General features: G+C 40.0%; 1 protein-coding gene across 1 annotated transcript in view; it reads right to left on the minus strand.

Moving 5' to 3' along the window:
- The window catches only part of plce1 (phospholipase C, epsilon 1), a 76922-nt gene that overhangs the window by 52894 nt on the left and 294 nt on the right, over positions 1 to 23734 (minus strand). The window contains exons 2-6 of the mRNA XM_085361418.1: positions 15773 to 15858; positions 10808 to 11128; positions 9495 to 10143; positions 8929 to 9345; positions 8625 to 8834 (exon numbers count right to left, since the gene is read on the minus strand). Coding sequence (XP_085217544.1) covers positions 8625 to 8834; positions 8929 to 9345; positions 9495 to 10143; positions 10808 to 10812 — 1281 coding nt within the window. The 5' untranslated portion in view covers positions 10813 to 11128; positions 15773 to 15858. The remainder of the gene's footprint in view (positions 1 to 8624; positions 8835 to 8928; positions 9346 to 9494; positions 10144 to 10807; positions 11129 to 15772; positions 15859 to 23734) is intronic.

Below are 23734 nucleotides of genomic sequence, written 5' to 3' on the forward strand. Positions count from 1 at the left end.
AATACTGTAACACATACAGAGGGTAATAACACATAGAGGGTAATAAACTGGCCAAAACGAGCAAAATTCTAAGTATTTTTATTAGCTTCAACACTATATTGTGGTTTTCATCTAACGAGTGACACATATAGGCTTTGAGTTCATCTAGACTTTTATACAGTTGTTTTTGTGCGTTGTATCTTGCAACACAGTGAAAGTGTCCCTGCAGGAACGCTTTCCTAACTCTGAAGATGTGCAGTTTTCCCACATTTTCACAGAGGTGTGAAAGGCCTGAACTAACATCTAACAGATGCACGCATTCTTAACCAAGCAAAGTGAAAGCACACACACGCCATTTTGACATCCTTGTGTCACTCCAGAAGACCAGCAGGTAAAATTTGTTTCAACAAATACAATCAGAGCTCCCACATGTGCTCCAGTGCAACGGATTTAAGTATATGTAGAATTAAAAAAAAAAAAAAAAAAGGAAAAATCTGAGAATGGAGTTTTGGCACGTGTTAACACCTGAGCGGCCACATTGTTTTGAGATACTGTCACAAAACAGTACACCTTACAAAGGCATGCAAGACACCTACTGTCCTACCCCTTTTTGTCTGTTACCAGCACTTTGACTCACCAAGAGTGTCAACACACACACACACACACACACACACACACACACACACACCTCTGGCTAAGCTACAACACCCAGCTGGGCCAGAAAGTGGCCTGCTAGGCACATTCCTTTGTAGTGGCACAGCACACACAGAGAACACAAGAGGGATAGACACAAGGTTAAATGAGTGTGACATACATTGTGTAAGACGATGTGTGTGTTCCTGTAGGGTTGGTATGTGATTTTTTTTTTTACTTCAAAATCAAGAATGAAAAGACTATTGTCTCAAAGCAATATTTTTAGACAACACAAACACACTAGCCACCTCATTAGTAGTGGGTCGGAACTCCTTTTGCCTTCATTCCATATCCCAAAGGTGCTCTGTTGGATTGAGGTCTGGTGACTGTGGAGGCCACCTAAGGGCAGTGAACTCACTGTCATGTTAAAGAAACCAGTTTGAGATGATCTGAGTTTTGTGGTGCATTATCCTTCTGAAGCAGCCATCAGAAAATGGGTACACTTTGGCATGAGCAGGGTCAGGTATGCTATGGAATTTAAATGTTGCTTAATCGGTACTGAGGAGCTTCTCACGCTTTCATTTTGTTTACGCCACATTCTGATCCTACCACCGAATGTTGCAGTTAAAGTCAAGTCTCTTTAGAGTCAAGCAAAGTTTTTGGTACTCGCTTCGGTCTTCTGCTGCTGTAGCCCATCTGCTTCAACATTTGACAAGTTGTACATTCAAACATGCTCTTCTGCGTACCTAGGTTGTAACAAGTGGTTGTTTGTCTTGTTGCTGCCTTCCAATTACCTCAAAGCAGTCTGACCTTTGACATCAACAAGGCGTTTTCGCCAAAAGAACTCCTACATACTCGATATTATCTCTTTTTCTGAATATTATTCCAAAGAGCCTCTTCTCTTTAAAAAGAACTTGGCAGGAAGACTCAACTTTCCAAATTTGCATCTGATGAGATTTCTGGATCAGTTTCTGCTGTACAGACAGGACCACAGACAGAGCAGTAGAGATATGTGGCCATAAAGTTTTTCAAAAACCAAACAAAGCACTGACACCATATACAAACTGTGAAACACAGTGATGGGGAGGGTGATGAAGTCCTCTGTGTACCAAAGTATGCAAGTATGTATGTATGTATCCATCCATTTCACTTATCCAGTTCAAGGTTGTGGATCGCTGCAGCCTATCTTAGCTGCCATAGTGTCTGTCTGACAGATAAAACTTGGCACAAATTCGGTTATGCAACAGGACAATGACCTCAAGCATATCAACAACACTACAACAGAATGGCTGAAAAAGAGAAGTATCAAGATGCTGCAACGTCCCAGTCAAAATCCAGACCTCAAACAGACTTAAACAATGTGGCAGGACCATAATGTGATTACACAACTGTAAATAGGTGTGTGTGTGTGTGTGTGTGTGTGTGTGTGTGTGTGTGTGTGTGTGTGCGTGCGCGCGCGCGCACGTGTATGTATGAAATATATGTAACTAAATTCTACTCCTTGCTGATTAGGTGTACAAATAACAACAGCATGTTTCCTGCACTAAGCAGTCAAGACACAATGTTTCATAACTGCTGTTTATCCTGTAAATATACATGTGGCATGCTCAGGCAAATTTTACAGCCTGGCATCATCTAGATTTTTTTCTCTTTACTTTCATCATGGAAAAAAAATTTTTTCCAGCTGTTGATTAAATAAATAAATGAGTAAATATAAAGTGTGTGGGCTTGAAAAATTAAACAAGGTATACATGTGGACTAGCTCCCTCTGTGAATTTGACTGCAACTCCATTTACTTTTACCTTTTTATTAACCTTAACCTATTTAGATTAATAGATTACTATGTTTGTTCACAGGTATCACCATCTCACACTGCAAGCCAGAGATTCTGACATCCATTCAAAATGATCCTTGCAAAGTGAAAGTTTTTCACATATACAGCACTTTTTTTTTGTTTTTTTCTATTATAAATGTACCATTCTGTGCAAATATGCATAGAATGAAAGAAAACAATACCAGGTCTCTGACCCTAAGGATAAAATGAACCAGTCTATTTACAGAAACAATTATCGGAGAAAAAAAAAAAATCAACGCAAGCTGAGCTTATGTCAACATCTGTCATTAAACAGAGGTCTAAAACCGGATATTTTCTGGACGTTTTAAGCGAGCACTAATTGGTAACCAAGATGTAGAGACATATACAGAAGTAATTATCCGAGCTCTCACATAAGCCATCTTTCACATGGATATTTAACTAGTAAAGGTTTAAAGGGAACACGGCACTCAACAGAGCAAACATGAAGAAGTTTAACAGGAGCTGCCATATGCCAAAGGCTGCACTTTTATTGCACGGGTCAGCGCAGTTATATTTGCACACCAGAAATAATCAGCTGTAATTTAGCACTGCAAGTCAGCCTGACATTAGCCACAGCCTTGAGGATGGTTATCAAATTTGTTCCAGAGATGTAATGAAAAGAAAAAAAATGTTCACTCATATACGGAGCACTCAGACTTGCTTTGAGACAAGGTTCATTTTTTTATACAAAAAAAAAAAAAAAAAAGGTTAGGTAGAATGCAAAAAAAACTAACTGCACAGACTGAGATTAAACTTTTAGCATAAACATGTTACACATTAACTTCTTCAGTCTGGGGAGTACTGAGGGCTATCTTCAGGTTCATATTTTCTTTTCAAACTGAATGTAAATTGAATGAAACTGAAGCGTGTGTGTATAGTTCTTATTACCACCAATGACAAAAGGAGAGAAAAACAGGGAAAATGGTGTAATGAGAGCTGAGGTCGCTCTATTAATCGACCCACGCAGGAAATGACATGCGTGTTCAAGGATTGTTGTTTTTGTGAATCAAACTTGACTGCAACCGATTTTGGTAGACCGCCTTTTAAACTGAGCTTTCTTAGCAACTGCAACAGCTACAACAATGCGCACACAGTACAAGGAGCCAGGATGGATGTGACACCTTGTGTGTTTTAAAATCTAAGTATTTTATATGTTTGAGTCTGAACAATTGTGAGCTGCTGTGCGTTTGTGTATTTTTACAGTGTTTTAACTTTACAGCCCAAAAAATGTCAAGGCCAAACCAAGTATTGAAAAAACAAAAGCAAATTATTATTCCTACGGTTTATTGGAAGTGAATTCTCTGCCAAATATTTATTAGAGAAGGGGTGTCAAACATAAGGCCTGGGGGCCAGAATTGGCCTGGCAAAGACTCCAATCTGGTCCACTGGACAGTTTTGGAAAATATGAAGGAGGGGATACATTTTTGGACTTTTAACTTTATTTTTATAGGTTTTTCAGCTTTTCCTGCTGATAAAGACCTCACTCACAGACATCCATACCAAACCAGAGTAATTAAGCAATAGATAAACAACTTAATGACAGAAAGGTTCCCATTTTCTACTGTATACTGTGAAAAAATTCAGTTAAAATTTTATTTTTTTATAAATATGGGACAGTGTGGGCAGTGAGCTACCAGAACTTGATCGTAATTTTACATTTGGTATATAGAAAAACTGAGACATGCTGTTGAAATTGCACTACTTCATCCTATATTAAGATATTTCGGGGATTAAATGTGTAGTTAAATCTCTTAAAATTGACTGAAAGTGCAGTTTCACTCGTCTGATCTATTTAAGATCAAAGTGGGCTGTATGTGGCCCTAGTAGCCAGATATTTTGTATTTTTAGCACCCGATTTAACAAAAAAAAAAAATAGATATATGTTAAAAGCAGAAAAATGAAGGAGTTAAAGAGCAGATCTATGAGTCAGTTCACTTGTTGAGACACTCAAGATGTTTGAAGAGTAATAGTTTCTAAAAATCAATTCTTCCTTTTCTTTCAGCTGCTCCCTTAAGAGATTGCTACAGCAGATTATCTGTCTCCATCTCCCCCACTCTCTCTAACATCCTCCTCAGTCACACCAACCCTCTCCAGTTCCTCCTTCACTGCATATCCATGAATCTTCTCTGTGGTCTGTGTGGCAGCTCTATCTTCAACATCTTTTGTGCAATATATTCGCTACCCCTCTGCACACGTCCAAACCGTCACCCTTGCCTCTCTAACTTTGCACTAAACCTGAACTGTCTCTCTGAAATACTAATTTTTAACCCTGGTCACTCCCAATGAAGATTTCGGCATCTACAGCTCGGCCTTCTGTCTTTTTGTCAGAGCCACTGTGTTCAAATCATACATCATAGCAGGTCTCAGCCTTCCCTTTCACTCTTGCCACTATCCTTATGTCACAAATCACCCCGGACACTCTTCTCCACCCATTCCACCCTGCCTGCTCTCTCTTCATTATCGCTCTTGTGCACTGTCTGTCGCTTTGGATGACTGACCCCATTGGCTGTAGATCTACTTATGACAAGACACACTGAGGAAATAGGAAAGCACAGAACATCCCCAGAGAGAACAATGTATTCATGCTCCTAAAAACTACTTGCATCCTCAGTAATGGGTAGAAGATATATTTATAAGCATCCATCTCCCAGCCCTATAACCACTTAGCCCATACAGCTCATGTTAAAGGTTTTTAATGGTCACTTACCACTTTTCCTGACATCATTGCAATTTAATAAAGGGACTCAGCAGGGCTCTAATTAGTAGACTCCACAAAGGCAAACATAAAATGTTTCCTTCAGAGACCATTTGATCCTCATGCCAGGTACGTGTATGAGTGCTTTCACTCGCATAACATACTGAGACACTCCCCTTCCCCTTATGTTACACTTCCCTGATACTTTTGGCAATTTCATTTCCAAAGACTGAATCACGGAGAGCATGAACACAGTTCAACAGGAAGATTGCCAATTATAGTTAAACTCTGATAAGGATTTTTGCATTTTATAAAGAAATTGGGATGCGGAGGAACCTTTTTTGAAAAATAAAAGTGCAAAACCACTAGACATAGTAGCTGCAGTATGATCCTAAAGAGCTCCGTTTGGTTTTGAGGGCTGTATTTAGGCAAGTGCACAAATGCAGATGTCAGAAAAGCAAACTCTGAGCAGAGAAATAATAGTTTAAGATCTTAAATATTTTATAACATATATGTACAGCTTGTACTGCAAGTAGTTTAGGCCACAGTTTATAGTCATGACAATGCATAGTTTGCTTAGGCTCATTAATTACAGCACATAAAAACATTCAGGTTCACAGCTTTGTCTTGGGTTAATAGCTGTTTTGACTTCCTCTTCCCACCACCACCATGAGGTTTCTCACTTTTCTTCCATAGTAAATTTTCCTCTTTTTCCACTGTTAAAGTTTCATCTTCTCCTTCTCCTTCTCTCCAACCCAACTCTCCTTTACTCTCTTTCGCTGCCCTGCTCCTGTCCCTCCTTCACATAATCCTGTGTTCTTTGGCTTGCTTGATTAGCTGAGGCAATAAACACACGAACCCACAGGATACCTCCAGAAAACTCCTCAACATGATTACTGCAGAGTCAGGAGGAACACCACATGCAGGAGGCCCACGCGCTATAAAGTCTGATTTGCTTAGAGGTGTGTTTGTGTGCACGGGGGCTTGGCACCATAGCGGACCGTAAATGTTTGAGGGTTTGCGTCAACAAATTTGTGCGAATCTTGTTAAAAATTATGCAATCACTTAAAATGCCCGTAACATTATGACCGGCTACCTGAAAGAAACACACTGTTGTATAATAAAAAGCCTGTTGTGACTATCTGCTGTGTATCAGCCAGTAAGTAAGCAGAAAATTCATGATTTGGGGATCCTTGCATCTATGTCTCGCTGTATAATTTGGTAAATGGATGCGTTCCTTCTCTAATTCTTTTATGATCTTGATGACAACTTATTCCTCGGTGCTTGGTGTTGTCAGAGTTTCTCTCTTGACCCTTCACTGGAGGAACTCAGCTGGTGTTTTGACAAGGGAACTGCTGGCAGCTCCCCAGTTTTCAATAGGCTCATTATTAAAGCAGCTCTCCGTAGACTACCTAAGCCATAATTCTGCAACCACAAAGGATTCATAAAAACTCTTTGGCAAAAGTCAGAAACCACGCTGCAGCACGCACATGAGTGGAACTATGTGTGTTTTAATGGCATCAGTGCATAAGCGCCCGCCACACGTGAGAAACTTTAGACAGTATTTGGCTCTGTTGAGGGAAAAAAAGGAAGGAAAAAAAATCAAAATTAGGCGCACACGTATAACAATGCACATTTCAAAATTCTATCGTAAAAATGTAACACATTAAAAAAAAAAATTTTAAAATCAAAGTCACATGCAGATACACACTCATGTTCCTGCACGGGCACGCCTGCAGCTTCAGGATCTGATTTGAATTAAGCGATCTAAATGGTGGCGAGAGTTCTGGTTATCACATTCATTAGATGCAAACTAAACCCCAGCCCCTAAAACCTTTCTTTTCCACTTAACTAGGAATCATAATATCTGAAGTGACACTGCTGAAATTCTGGCCATTCAGTCTTGTGCAATTTAGTGGTTGCACTGTATCGTTCAGTCTCCATGTGTTTCAAGTTTTTACAGGAAAAGGAGGAATAAGATAACAAAAAACAACAGGAAAGCATGTGTAATGCTGCTGATTCTCAGTCCCTACAAAATATGTGCACCTCTAAGGCTGGAAAGCATGGCTTATTTATCTACTGAAACTACTGCCAGCTAGTTTTCGCCGTTTTCCCTGCAAAGGTTGCTAAAGTTGAACAGCTCCTGCGAGAGGTTTTTATGTGTGTAAAACACTCTCTTGCTTGGAAACTTGATTTTTTTTAAAAACAAAAACAAAAAAACAGTAGTGTGTCCTGGATCGCTCTTTCGCTTTCTCTCTCTCTGTTGGGCTCAGTCTCCTTTCCTTCATCTTCCACCACTTTCTAACTGTCTCACCACGTCTTGCTCGCTCGCCCTCTCTCCAATTTCCATGCCTGTAACTTTAACGCAGATGCCAATCCTGCTCAGTCCATTTAAACTCACTCAGGTGCGCGCGCACACACACACACACACACACACACACACACACACACACACACACACACACACACACACACACACACACACAAGGCTCAGTCATTCAGTCTGTCAGTAATAAGGGGAGCAGAACCAACAGAGAATAAATCATTTTTCCGCAGTAGGGGCCTACCCCGAACAAAAGAGCCAGTGTGTGCGCGCTTTGCCGTGTGTTTTAGAGTATGTCTCTGTTAGTCTATTTACATATTCCTTGAAAAAAATCTTTCATCTTTCATATTTTGCAGGCAGCAATTTCAATGCAAACAGAAAAAAAAAAAAAACACCAAGAAACCAAGAACAATTTTTCCTCCGATGAAAAAATCAATCATAAACACTCTTGTGCCACGACAGCTATTAAGTGTTAAGATTTGTTTTTTTTGTTTTATTCCCCACGGTAGCTGAGTTTGAAAAGCAAACCACACATAAACCCACAAAGCATAGATGCACCAGCATTGGTCCAGTGGATCAATGATGGAATAGATTTCTGCAGATTTATATGTAGGTTTATACTTTTAGCAAAATGTGGAGGGCTTGAATAAGATAGAGCTTTGCCATGTGGTCTCTGCTCTGTGCGAGTGAGGACCTGATCAGTCCCAGCGGTGCGAAAAGGCAGCAGTGCAGAGAACAAGACAAGAACAGACGTGCAAAAGCTGCCCGGGGTTTTGGGTGGCCTTCATGGTCCAGTTAATTAGCTTGCCTATGTGACAACAATATATTGGACACCAATATATCACGCTCTGCTACTAGAGACTGAACAGCACATTTGCTGAACGCGTAAAAAAAAAAAAAGCAATCTTAATAACCCTAGGCTTAGACCAATTATTTAAAAGAACGGCTGGTAGCAAAGCTGTGTCTGAAATCCCTTTAGGGTGCACTGCTACAGTTATGTCTTAATGGAAGCATTTTAACAGTAGCGTGGGTGTGAAAGATAAACAACCCATGACAGGATAAATACAGAGCACTGTTGTCCTCGAACAGCTTTAACAGCAATGCCTTCTTCCATTATCTGCATGTATTCACTCTCTTACCTGATGTAGTTTAAGTCCAGCAAAGCGCAGCATCTCTTTGCATCTTCTGAAGTCTTCTCCCATGCCCCGCTTTACGGTTAGCCATGTATCCTCCTTAGTGGGAGTCCAACATCTGTAGTGAACAACCACGGCCCAGACATCTTCTGAGATGAGTCCCGACGGCAGTGTCCTGACAATCGCTCTGGTGCCAGTACACACCGACTTGGTCACCTTATGGAAAAGAGAGGCAGTTGAGATTACTTCTAAAAAACACTGATTAATTAATTGATTAAAAATGATGATGTTAATCAATTTAAACACATGCCTTCTGATTATTCTTGCAGAACCGCCTCACCAGGACAGTTGAGCGCTCTTTACGATTCCGAATAAAATCATTATCCACATTATCCGAATGTGCTTCTACTTCTCCCTCATCACTGCTGTGATCCTGGCTGCAGTCCCTCGTCTCTTCTGTAGGTAACCTTTCATTGTGAACAGGGGTCGACAACATGGTTTCAAGAGAAGACCTTCGAAGGAAAAGTTTCTCCAAAGAGCATTTGTTAACCCGGGGCCTTCGGTTGAGCCTCTCTAAACTTGAGTACCCATCTTTGAGGCAGTGCAGATGGATGTGGCCGTTTTGGTGACGCTTGCAGTGGACGGGAAGAGGAGAACTAGATGGAGATGATGTCAAAGAGCTCGGTTCGCTTGAGGAACTGCCCTGGGATGAGAGGTAGGGCGATGTCTAGAAGCATATAACAAGAGAACAAAACACAGCAGTGTCTTGAGTGAGCTATTACATGGAGTAAAGCTTTACATTTATGGGACAGTGAGGGTTGCTTTGCTTATCTTAAAAATGCTATAAAACAGGGTTAGCACCATTTGCTTAATTACCTTGTGGAAAGCCAGCATAGACACAGGGAGGCTGCCGCGGCGGATGTGTCTGTATTTGGGGCCAGAGGGCCTGCAGCTGAGGCAAGGACTGTGAACAGGGCTGGAGCCAAGGCTTGGACTGGACCTAGAGCTGTGGCAACAGTAGGTGTTCGCATTGGTATAAGGGCTAGAATGGGTACAGGAGTAGTGGGTGCTGCCAGTTCTGTTAGTGCCTGCATCCACGCTGTCTCCAGTGGTATCCAGCTGGCTCAGAGATTCCTCTGAACCTTTCCTAAGTACTGGAATAATTTCTTCAAGTTTCTTGCCAGTGGAGAGCTCTGGATAAGGTTTCTCTTTAGTGCTTATGACTTCTGAGCTGTAATCAGGGCACTCATATTTTTTGTCCAAAACAGCGCCTTCCCCACTGTCACACGATGGCTTCCTACACAAGGGGAGAGAAGGGCCGCTCGACTGTTTTGATTGACACATTTGGTCAGCGTCTCGCCACACTTCCTGCCCATTATTTGCATGTTTGGCTCCTCTGCTGGGTCTGCTCCCAGCGGACAGAGGCGAAGCAGACTTTGCCAGTACCGCGGGCCCAGCCTGTGTCTGGGTTCCTTCAGTGGCCATCACGTCTGCCTGCGGTGTCCTGCTTTGTCCTTTTGTCTCCCTGCGGCTTGGAAAAGAAGAAACACTTTACTGATGATGACAGAATGTAGAAGAAATGCTGAAGCTGGTTTCTGGTTCGGTTTGGTTTTAAGTTTTTTTTTTCTGAAAGTGGTTACACCTCTGTTAGAGCTGTAAGGATAAGTGGATTTGACGGACAACTATTCGGATGGTTTACAATTCCTGTTTTTCCTGTATCTTTGCATTTTGCACTCTTCACAGATCAAAACAATCAAAACAAGACATCTACAGGAATTATTACAACCACTACTGCTCACAAATTCCTGAAATCCTATAGAGAAAATCTGCAATAGAAGTCAAACAAATTCCTGTAAAACCTCTGAGATTCTTTGGAACCTTCCAATGTAATTCGTGATTCAGTAAGTCACGAAGTAACCGAAAGAGCAGAAAGAGGAAATGAAATTTGCTGGGGTCATAAAATAATTCACGTCATAAATTATTTGAAGTTATGGCTTTTTCATGTTTACCAACTCAGCTGCTTTAGATAAACAGTATTACCAAGCCCAGATCAAGACAGATAGCTTGTGCTTTAGCCACAATAACCCGCTTGTTTACATAATATTTATGTTGCATCAATTATGTCGTCATTAATCTTTAATCACAAAGATCAATTCTATTTTAAAGCATGCGTTGCATTAAGCCCACACCTCATTTTTATGCTCCACCATAGGCACAGGCCTTTGCTGTAGGAAATGATAGCTTCAGCTTCTGCTGACCTCTTGAGTGACTAAGACGCCACATCAGTGCTGAGCGTGCTCTGTGTATGAGTGTTGTGGAAACAGAAGCTTGTACAGCTGTACAAACCAGCAGATAGAGAAGCCAGCAGATAGGTGACCCTGGAGGACTCAGGAATTTCCTTGATAATACGGTCGCCGCCACAGCTTACAAGGCCACGTGTGTCCCTGTGGGTGCGGGGTCTGTCTCAACCTGGACGCGTATCTGCGACATAACTAACCACTCTTTAGGCCCTGGGATTGAGAAACAATGAGAACACAGACACATAAAAAAAAGGAGTTAATATTGTCAACTTTTATGCCATTAAAACACATTCAGATAAGACAAGTTTGGACAGCTAGCAAGGTTAAAACAAATAGAAGCAAAGGATAAGGAGTCAAACCAAAACTGAAAAACATATCATCAGCAAATCCAAGTTAAGGCAGTTTTTAGAGTTTTCTTCTGTGTCTCTTTTCTTCATCACATCAGCTTCACCCTCCTGCCCTCTGGGAGGCGCCACAGGAGCCTCCGGACTAAGACCACCAGGTACCGGAACAGCTTCTTCCCCACAGCTGTCAGACTCCTGAACTCTGCCTCCTGACATCTGACCCACGTTAAACTCATGGACTGAACATACACACACCCACAATGGACAACTGTACCCTCAAACACAATAATAACATGGACTGAACCACCACTCACAACCACTAGCACTTTATATAGCCTCTGTAGAAACTATCTACACCCTCACTTATCTTAACTGCACTACTGTATAGCTCTGTGTAAATAATCATTCTGTACATTCGATAATTTTTAATCCTACAACTGTTTACAACTTGCATAGTTCCCATTTCTGTATAGCTGTATATCTCAGATTCTGTAAAGTTATTCATTTCATATTCTGTATAGTTTTTCATATTTATATCCTGTTCATAGCCTGTACATAGCTTGTACTCACTACAGCCTGTACATACTTATAGTTATAGAATATTCACAACATACTTCATACCGTGTACATCATAACATACCATAATAGACCCATTTCTGTAATATACTCACATATCTATATTATTGCTAATATATATTGTAATATATCTATATCACTAAAGCACTTCTGGATGGATGCAAACTGCATTTCGTTGCCCTGTACCTGTGCATGTGCAATGACAATAAAGTTGAATTCTATTCTATTCTATTCTATTTAAGAACTAAATTAGTAAAGTAAATGACTACAACCCTAAATCTGAAAAAGTTCTGATGTAGTCTCTCTCTAAATTTCGACAACAGAACAGTTTTAAACTTCGCTTCAGTCCTTTTTAAATGAGCTTTGTCCCAGAGAACCAGTGGCTTCTGGGTATCGTGCTCACATGTGGCTTCCTCTCTGCGGGACCGAGCTTTAACCTGCATTTGTTGTTGGCATGGTGAACTGTGCTCCCAGGCAATAGTTTCTTGAAAGTGTTCCTGAAACCATGCAGTGATTTCCACGAGACAATCATGCCTGTTTTTACTGCAGTGCCACCGGAGGGCCTGAAGATCGCAGGCATCAAATACCGATTTTCACCCTTGCTCCTTGCGCACAGAGATTTCTCCAGTTTGTACGATTATATCATGCACTGCACTTGATGAGATGTTCAAAGTCTTCACAATTTTATATTAAAGAACGTTATTCTGAAACTGTGATGAACTTCTGCTCATCTTTACTTCTGAAACTGTGCCTCTCTAACACACCCATCATTTTATATCCAATTATGTTAACAATCTGTTGCCAATTAACCAAATTAGTTGTAAAATGTTCCCCCAGCTGTTTCTTCTTAGTACCACTTACTATTCCAGCCTTCTGTTGCTCCCATCCCAACTTTTTTGAGACATGCTGATCCCATCAAACACAAAATAATAATAAATTTATAAGATCTGATAAATTTTCAGTGTTCTATTGTGAATTTGAAAAAATGGGTTTGCGAAATATACAAATTGTTGCATTACGGTTTTGCATGGATTTCTAACTTTGTTGAAACTCTGGTTGTACAAACAGCATGAACTGTGGGAAGACTCATTTTACACTCATCAACCCAGCTGAAGCAATGGCAATAAAACAGTTTATCTTCATCTCTTAAGGTATAGCACTTGTGCAATGTGCTCATGCACATAGTTGTGTTCATGAACAATTCATTTTATGGCTAGCAATAATCACAAAACATTGTTCAATAAATCAGGACTCTTGGATCTCTCTAAAGTGACATAAAGAAAAATTCATTTCACTTTTTTTGCTAGCACAGTTGCAATAAAGTGAGAACATTTATGAACCATGTTACTATGAAATATATCCTTAACAGATATAGTCAACCACAACATGTACACATACTAATTGTGTGGTGTATGGTATCGTCATGGTGGCCAGCAGTGAATAAATCCAAAAACTAGCGTCCAAAGCCTCACAATTAGAGTGACCACAGCCCTTTATTCCCTGCCAAAATGTGTGGGCCTCAGCAGGAATGTGGGACCGACACAGAGAGGGTGGACCAGCAAGACATTTAGAGTGTGAGTTTGCGGGAGAGAAAAAGGACTACTGATACAAACACATATCAAGGTGAATGTGTTTCGTGTCTTTTCAAAGCTCCATGCTACTTTCAATCAAACAGAACTTTGGCTAAAGGGATGAAAAAGGACAAGTGCTCCATTCATAAGCTGCAGTGATATCTAACCACCATACCACAACTGCTGCTTTGCAGCTTAACAGTTGCTTTTTTGATCGGACTGATTTGATAACTGAATACAGGAAATCTTATAACCTTTAAAGAAGCCACAGTTACAGAAGGCACTGCTTGATTTTTCCTCGCTTTACTCAATACCAAACAGATTTCACACAAACGAAACAGACAGTGCACCAATGACACGGCATTACTCTTATCAGTGCTGCAGAGAACAGTTTAAAAGAATAAAAACTACCAGGATATGCCAAGACGCAGGATTCCCTAAATACAATTTTAAAATAAGTAGACTTTACAGTTTACATTTAGAGACAGATTTACTCAACAGGTAAAAATACCGTGTGAGCACAATCCTCAAATAGTGCTTAGAGGTGTGGTTAGTTTTTACAGATCATTTACAAAAGTTATTCTGTTTTCTAAACATGGGTACGGTCTGTTCATTTCAATATCAAGTGCAAAAATTAAGAAAAATTAATTTTTCCCTATAAACTATTCGAGCAATTTGCAGTAAAACACATAGTGCCCACATGCAATCTTGTCATTGTGCTCTCTTTGTAAATATCGACAGAACTTAAATATAAAAAAGACTTTTTTTAAAAATATTTTAACACTATAATATAGCAGCTTCTGAAAAGACAAACATGCTTTATATAATATAATAATTTAATGAATCCTAGCAAATAATGTTAATATTGTGCTTATTAATCGAAACTCCAACACATGGACACAAACTGCCTGGAGCAGTCTTTGACATTTGCTCTACTGACATGGCGATGAGATGAGACAAATTTTCACCTCACTTGTGTAATATTTTCCTGAAAAGCCTCAGCTACTGTATGTTTAGGCTAAGAAAATCCAATTCAACCCCCAGGAGCTGATATTACTATCACTAGCAGCAAGTTGTCATGGTACTAGATACGATTATTTTTATTACTTTGACAAAGATCGTTATGGCAGTCTGCGCCAATGAGAATCTCTCGAACCTATATGCGTCACAGTTAACCAACTGGTTTAACCAGACACATCAAAAGTTTATAAAATGTGCAACATTAGTCACCTGCCAGAGTAGTTCCCGCTACAGTATCTGTTGTAACGTGGTCACTCCTGCTAGATATGAACTCAAATGAAATGTTTCACATTGCATTTTCTAAATAATGACTACAAAAAGTGTTAATTATAACACAATATTACTAAATATTCCTGCAAACCTGTGTGTGCCTGCCTCTATTCACAACTGCTCTAAATCCCTAATCAAGTTTTGCCTGTATGATGTGTAGAGCACCTGCTATTGAACTTGGGTGTGGTTTAACAAACTCTACAGCAAGTCATGACAATGACAGTAATCAAAACAACACAAAAAAAATGAAAAATGGAAGAGCGGAGAAATTAAATATGCAGAAGACATCTTCAAAAATATAGAAAGCACTAGTATCATAAATAGAAACCACGTGTTCATCATCTGCTGCTTAATGTAAGTGTATGAACAAACTGTCTTATATCTAAACTGTGACACATGTTAGGGCATGAACCTGTCCAAATATGTGTCATGAGGGCAGTGCTGGGATAACACTTCGATTACTCAAGGCAAAAACCTGCACGCTGTAGCTTTAAATCCTGAGCCATGTGCATGATAGACAGCTGTTGTTGCCATCAAATCACTCTGAAATTAGCAACAGGATAGCATTTCCACACAGCGGTTGCTTAAAATGGATCTGTGTGCAAACAAAGTGAGATTTGGCATTCAACTCATGACTTATACAACAACTAAATTGTTCCTATGCGTTCAAGAAAGGTGAGATTTACAGACTAGAAATGGCTGTTAAACAGACAAAATCTCCGCAGAAAGTGAGGGTAAAAAAACAACCGTGCACTCAAACACACACATAAACACGCACTGTTTAAAGTAGCTCTCGTTATCAACTGAACTGTGACCCTGGCTGGGAGAGTAAATGGCTCATCCAGCCTAAATCTCAGCCTAGAGCTAAAAGCGCAGACACACCCGCGCTGGAAATCAGGTCACATACTGTGACAAGTGCACTGACCAAGAAAGCACTCAATCACTTCTACTTCACTTGTTATTAAAATATTTTCCAGCAATCCTCATACCAAGCTTCTCATTTAACTTAAAAAAAAGAAGAAGAAAGCTAAGATTACAGCATTTGATTGGAATTATAATGAGGCAATACTTACATTTAAAGTTAGATACGTGGCTCTGGGTGCTTTCTGCGTTCTAATTCTCCCGATTTACCAGGTGATTCAGGATTCCCGCTTGCTGTCTATCGGAAAGAGAGAGAGACAGAGACCAGATCAATGCAAGAGAGCAAGTGTGTGAGTGTTAAACAGAGCGAGAGTGTAACAACAAATGACATGAGGGATGGCCTTTAAACACCAAGTTCAGCAGCTAATCAAAAATGTTTTCTTGAGTCTGAGCATGGTTCCCAGAAGTTTTGCTTTCACATCCAAGTGAATGACACAACGTAAAAGCTGGCAGCGGCACAGAGTTTCCTCATTGTGAAATATTTGTGAATGGCTTCTTCTGTCAAGAGGTGTGCACTATATGTCAGTGTTTTGTTTTGGGTTTTTTTTTTTCTTTTTTTTTGGGGGGGGGGGGGGGGGGGGGGGATAAATGATGATCACTTCTTATCTCTAAAGTGAAACTACTTCTATGCCTACAGTATATTCGTTAGGACATTAATCTTTGTAGAATAAAAAAACAAAGTGGGCCTGTTTCTCAACCTAAAGTCACATCCTGAAGTTTTCTTAGTGCCATAAGGCTCCCAGAAACCAATACCGAATATTTACAGTTTTAGACATGATGACAAACAATAAAGTAAAAAGTTCAACAATTGAATGAACTCTTGCAGTTATTGAAAGCTCGCATTTGTTAACACGACCCAAGGAAAACTTGTGAACATCAACCACAACAGTGCAAAGGCTGAAGGTTTCTTTCTATATACAACTCTATCCAATAGGATTCATTATTTCCCATGCTGCAATAAAGTGCAACACATGGTGATGAAAGCAAAAGGGTATGATCTCAGCACCTCTGAAAGTCCTGAAAAAAAACCAAACTGGTCTAATCACAGTCAGATGGTTGACAAAGAGCTGAGTATGTGTTTTTATGTGCGTTGGCTGTTCCCTCGTTTATCTCAACAGTCTGGCTTACAAAGCGGAGCGCATGAAATATCGAGTAATTGTCAAAAATACAGCCACGGATAGCTTTTGCTTATCAATCAACTTAAAATTAAAAATTTAGTCAATAGAAAAAAAAAATTTTAAGTAGACTCTGGCACAGAGTTTAACAGTTGCACACGATTTGTAGATATTTAGCAGCTGGATTTTCCCAACCCAGTCTTCCACAACAGCTTTTCGGAATTTAGCCTCTTCTTCTGTGTCTTTGTAGAATCCCAAACAGACTCGTTTCATGTTGAGATCAGCGCTCTGTTTTGGCCATGACATCCATCACAGGACTCCTTCCTCTTGCTGTCACTAAAATGGTTCTGTAGATCTTAACATTACTAGATATATCAAAAAAATAGTATGTCTCTAGTCCACATTATTCTGTAAACTTATCTGGAACATTGATACATAGTACTAAAGATTTTTTTTTTCCACGTGGTACAAAATTGAGACCCATTTACTTTAAAAAATGAAGTTAAAAAATTTATGTCAAATTATTGTATTACCATTTTAAAGGCACTTCTCATATCAACCAGTCAAAGGAGACCTATTATTCTTCTCCTTACTTTCTGGCATATCCATTCATCTATCCATATATATGAGTATGAAATTCTTTGAAAGTTTTAGGTTGTTCTCCTTTCTAAACATGGCCTTGTGCGACGTCAGTTTGAGTGAAAATCTTAAATATGACAGACAAGTTTGTCTGCCAACCAGTTGGTCAAACCTTCTGCCTGCAAAGCAAATCCAATCAGAACAAATGCTGGCCATAGGAGTGCGTGACCTTGAAGGTAGCTAAAGCAGCTTATTTCGGGCACTAGATGAGGGGCTACAACTTAAGCACATAAGGATTATTTTGAACTGCAAGTTATACAAAGCTACTTTCATACTCGGAACATATGTGTTGAAGACAGAAGCAGTTAAACAGGTTTGGTATTATTAAATGAAATGTGAAATACATTTCCTTGAGATCTAAAGTTACAGTCGATTAATGGCCAGATAAATTATTTAGAAAAAAGCCAATGGCCTGATATTGGATTCAGAGTTAGAAATATAATGACAATTGGACAGATTTTAGATTGAAGAAGTATGAATCATGTGTCACTATATACTGCTATGTTAGCTTAATGCCATAATTGAAATTTGACATTTCAAAGTAAGCAACTTTCTTAACTGAAGACATTCCACCTATCAAAATTGTGGATTTGAACACTAATGCTCCTTTTGTGTAACAACTCTTTGTTTCATACATATTAAACAAAAGGAGCTGCAATTTAGCTAAATGAGTTTGTCTCAGGAGGTAGAACAGCCTCTGAATCTCTGGCCTCAATCACTCTATGTGAATCCCCTCAAGAGGGGGCTTGAGTGTTGCATAAAAGCCTTTTTTTTTTTTTTGTAATTTTCATTCAGGAGGGATTATTTCACAACTCATCCACACGATGACTCACAGCCCAGGATGTGATTAGATTCACCCTTAAATGGAGCACAGGAATGCAAATGCCAATCAGTGAGGTAGAAAGTCACAGAGTGGGTAGTGGTTTACAAAAAAAAAAAAGAAGAAAAAAAGCTCTTTACACTTGATTACTACTATACGATTACTTTTTAAACAAACTTTAATATTGCTTAGTAATTGGGAAAAGGACAATCAGAGAAAATGGAACTGAAGAAGTTTGAACATAAAACGAGATCTACATTCAAACAGACCTGAAATGCCACTTATCCTCCTGAGCCTCTAAAATACTCTGCTAAATACTGCCCAGGGAGGTTTAACATTGGATCTTTAGCATTCCAACAGCACAAAGAGTAGACCAAGGAGAGAAGGAATCCCCTCCTCTGTTGTGCAGGGCGGGGGGTGGTCGCAGAAAAAAAGAAAAAGGATGTCACAAGAGTACAAAAGGATGACGCATCACCCAACTGTACACAGTAAAAATCCAGGTTTCAAGCAGATTATTTCTTTAGTCACAAATACCTCGCTGATGCCAAGAGAACTGTAAAGAAAAAGAACAAGAAACACAAGGTTGAGGTGCCATAATGGGAAAGTTAAAAAGAGTCTTCTGGAAACCAACAGAATCATGAAATCACTTACTTTTGAAGAACTCAGGACATACTTTAGACTATATAAGTTCAAGCAAATGTTTAATAATGATGTGGAGCTGTGCTGGAAATTCAAACTGTGCTATACAGCCAAGTGCAAGATCCAGTAACAGAAACTCCTCCTGCAGTTTGCACTCTTTGGGACAAAGAACACCCCTCCTTCTCTCTAACATGGGGCTGGAGAAGAAAAGATGCATCATATGACTACAGCGAATACAATAGAATCACATTCCTTAAAGGTTTTCACAGTTGAAAAATGAAAGAAGAAAAGAAGGTTGGAGTTGGTGGGAAGATTTAAAAATAATATGCATTTCACAATGTAACAGAAACCACATCTGACAAATAAAGAATGAATGTTTCTATTTACAACATGTGCAAGGCATCTTTATTTGTGGGTCGGTTTTTTTGTTGTTGTGGGGGTTTTCTTTGCATTTTGGGCAGAGAAGTACTGATCTGGCTCAAGAAATAGGCATTCATCCATAAGATGACGTGGTTCCGGTTCCACCCCGAAAAAGGTTGTGTTACAACCATGCTAATGCCCGAAGGTAATCAAAAGAAAAATCTTCTGTAGTGCTTCTGCTGCTAAAACATTACGATATTACACAATTTTATCTTTAAAAAATGTAAAGATAGGGAACTGACCCATACCAGGCAGGCAGAACTTGGCCAAATTTGGAGCAGAAATTTGAAATTGATTTCCACTTGGCCTGTAAATAACAATACACTGCAGTTTATCCATAACCAGAATAACAGGATACGATCTCCCTTCATTACAGTAATTTAAGGCGTGTATCAACAATCATTCAAATCAACTACTGTTAAACATTTGGGACCTAAAATGAATCACAGTCCAGATTCTGATGGGTGTTTATATAACAAGAGCGCAGGTTATGGTTACGATGACTTTAATGAGCGAAAGTGGGAAGGTTTCGGATTCATCCGAAGAGGAAACCTACGTACACCGAATCCGTCATGAACAATCAAAGCTAAAGAACGGAATTTCTTTGATTCTTTAAGATTGGACTAAAACCCATCCACCAGATCAGCTTATAAACAAGCAGACAAGTGCTTGAGAAACAGGAATATGAATTGGATTATGGATTAAAGTGTGAACCTTCCCGTCATTAAAATATATTGCTGTCAAATTGACCTAGATAGTGCCCAAAGAGCGGAACAGAAATTCAAGTCTGTAGTCTTTTGCAGGTTAATTTTAATTTTACAGTGACTCCGTCTGTCAGTAAGCAAGTGGCTGGTTTCACTGAGAACAGAACAGACTTTTCATGCAAAGGATCTGGAGAACATATGGCTTTGATTAGAGGGCAGGGCAGAGAGAGACGCCAGTGGAAACTGCAGAAAGAGAAAGAGGTGCTGTGTGAGTGCATGTGTGTGCATATATCTGGTTGTGTGTCCAACGGTTAGCGGGCTGCTTCCAAGAGTGTTGTCACGGTGGATGAGCCTACGCACACTAGTGTAGATGTGGCGTGAGCGTGTGCTCGTAAACAATGGCACAATAAAAGATGACTCAGAAGTGGGATTGCTTTGTAAATATGTGTGTGTTTTTGCGCGCGTGTATCAGCAGCAACACAAAGAGCGCTGTGGTGGCATGACAAATGTACCACCGTGGCCATACAGCGCTTTGCATATGCTACAAAACTTTCACTATAGCCTTGTGTTCTCTGTACAACAACATCAACGTGCTTCTGACTTAAAATCAAATGAACTTCATCTGTGAAGTCTCCTCCCTGTAATCTGCTTTTTTTTCTCCAAAGCACATAAATATTTTGGGAAAAGGCCAATAACTGTGTGAGAAAACATATGCTTTAGCTACAGCACCAGTCAGGATCTCTGTAAAGTATTTATTCTGTGCAGATAATTAGTTAATTCCCAGTTGTTGTCAAGACAAGCCCAAATCAAGGTAAGTTCAAACCTGACAATCTGAGTTAATGGAAAACTGGTTTAACACTCAGACCTGTTGCATAGGATCTGGACTGGTTGTATTGGTTTCACTAGACAAGACCGAACAAATGACATAAGCTTAGTGACACATCGAATAAAGCAGCGTTTACAAATCTTCAGCCCCATGGTTGAGCTCAACATTTTGAGGACTGTGAGCCTCATCATCCAGTGGCCCAGCCCTACTGGCACACAGCAAGCATTAATAGTCCGGTATGGCATTTGTGAGTTTGGCGTAGTGACACATGGAGCTGGAGTTTCTCCACCAAGAGCAGATATCTGAATCAGACATTGGTCTCATTCTGATTCAAATAGTGAGATCAGACATGGGTTATATGGGACAGATCGATTTTATTCCAATCTGTGTTTAACATGCAAGTGGTGCACTGGTTTGGAGGTGTTTCACGTCTGCTATGCCAGCACCTTTTGTCTGTATTAGAGGTGGAACGATCGACCGGCCAGGGACCGGAGTCGGCTGTTTTCCAATGTTCTTGGCCCGGACCGGTCGACCAGCTGGTCAGCCTCACGTATACCCCATTACAAGCTGGTCTATTTCATGCAGCATACACATGCTTTATACACTGGCCCCAGCTGTTTGTGCGTATTTCACTGAAATAACTCTGCATGGTGATGGTTTGTAGAGGCAAGAGAGTGATTTCCCAGCAAAAGACAAGCAAGGAAAGTGTTTGTAAGTAACCCAATGTGCAGCATAAGTCATAGACACTCATATACACTTTATCAGTACTGGACTGGACCCCTTTTTTGGCTTCAGAATTGACTTAATTCTTCATAGCACAGATTCAGGATGGTGCAGGAAACATTCCTGCAAGATTGTGGTCCATATTGACATGATAACGTCACCCATTTGCTGCAGAATTGTTAGTTCGACATCTGTGATGACAAGCTCTCGTTCCACAATATCACAAAGGTGCTCTTTTGGACTGAGATCTGGTGACAGTGAAGGCCATTTCAGTACAGTGAACTCACTGTCTTCTCCAAGAAACCAGTTTGAGATGATTTGAGCTTTCAAGTCATGTAATGTGTTATCCTGGTGGAAGCAGCCATTAGAAGGGATGGACATGAACAGCAAAAATATTCAGGTAGGCTGCAGAGTTTAAATGTGGCAAAAACACATCCCCGCACTTCTACACCACCCCCGGTAGTCTGAACTGTTGATACAAGGTAGGATGGATTGATACGTTCATGTCATGTACACCAAATTCTGGCCTTACCATCTGAATGTAGCAGCAGAAATCAAAACTAATCACACCCGGCAACGTTTTCCCAATCATCCATTGTCCAGTTTCGATGAGCCTGTGTGATTTCTTGTACTTAGCTGACAGGAGTAGCATCTGGTGTTGTCTTCCGCTTCTGTAGCCCATCTGCCTCAATGTTTAGCATGTTGAGCAATCAGTGACGTTTTTCTGCATACTTTGGCTGTAAGGAGGGGTTATTTGAGTTACTGCTGCCTCCCTGTCAGGTCAAGGCAGTCTGGTCATTCCATTCTCCTTTGACTTCTGACATCAACAAGGAATTTTTGCTCAGAGAATTGCCACTCCATGGATGTTTTCTCTTTTTTAGACCATTCTCTGTAAATCCTAGAGATGGTTGTGCGGAGAAATCCCAGTAGATCCCCTTTTTATAAAATACTCAGATCAATAACCATCATTCTCATGATTCATTATACTTTCAGCAGGTTGCCTTGACAATGTTTACAGGCCTAATTGCACAGAGTCTCTGCTATGTGATTGACTGATAAGTAATTTGCACTAAGGGGCAGTTGAACAGGTGCACATACTAATGATGATATGTTGAAAAACAAAAACTGGTCCAGTGGTCCTTCCTCACATGTAGCAATCCAGAGTAAATAGTTTGCCTCAGACACCGCACCACATGCTTTAGGTGAAGGAGCAACCTGGAATGCAAGCATGCATGGACACACCAGACACATCTGCAGGATCAAACAGACTTTGCACTTAGGAAAGTAGAAGGTTAAAGACCAGCTAATATCAGGTCTGACTGAGTCAGGCAAGGATCTCTGTACTTTACTTCCTCTGTACATGCCTGAGTTTATGGATGGGAGGATGCACAAGTAAACACCAGTTTTTTAAAAACAAGTCCAACCAGACCATTCTTGTCTCTCTCAGATTTCTATCTCAAGACACCATGTTCCCCAACTCCAGTCATGTGCCATGATGTGATGACGAAACACACAAACTGGGTGGAACTTAAATAAATATACAAAAACAAACCATATTAATGTGGGAAGAGGAAAAAGTTGTATTTGTAAAATAAACCATCCCCTCTTTACGAACGCTGTGACGTTCAGTTCTGTCAATATCCATCTCGTTCAATTTCATGGTGATTTTTTTTCCTCTGGCCAGAAAAAGATCTACTTACTAGCTCAAAAACACCACACACTACTGATGTAGAAGTATGTATCTCACTATATGCTTGCATTTCTCACTGTGGCATGTTGTGTGCACTATTATCCTTATATATCCTTGCATATTTATTTATTTTCAAATGTATGTGTGTCCTTCCTGTTTCTCGTTCATTTGAATGCGGAACAGATTCACCTGAAGCAGCATCACATGCAACTGAGGTTGAGGTCGCTTTTGCCTAGGGGTGTCTGGGGGTGGGGGTGTAAACAGTGACCTCACCTGTCATACTCAAAAATAACACACGTGAGAGGACACACACCTCAAGTAAAAGATCAATAATAATAATAATAATAATAATAATAATAATAATAATAATAATACATTAAAAAACACAAAGCTAACTTTAGATATAAATAAGTTATCCATACAAAACACTGCAGATTAAAGCACACGTGCTGCTTCTACTCGTTAGAAGCCAGTAGAAGCCCATTTTTAACACAGAAAGGTGAAACAATGTCAGCCTACATTCATTTCTAGCACTCGG

This window comes from Diplotaxodon limnothrissa, linkage group LG8 (assembly GCF_057381915.1).
Source record: "Diplotaxodon limnothrissa isolate DT_005_m linkage group LG8, D_limnothrissa_male_GT1.1, whole genome shotgun sequence".
Classification (NCBI taxonomy): domain Eukaryota; kingdom Metazoa; phylum Chordata; class Actinopteri; order Cichliformes; family Cichlidae; genus Diplotaxodon; species Diplotaxodon limnothrissa.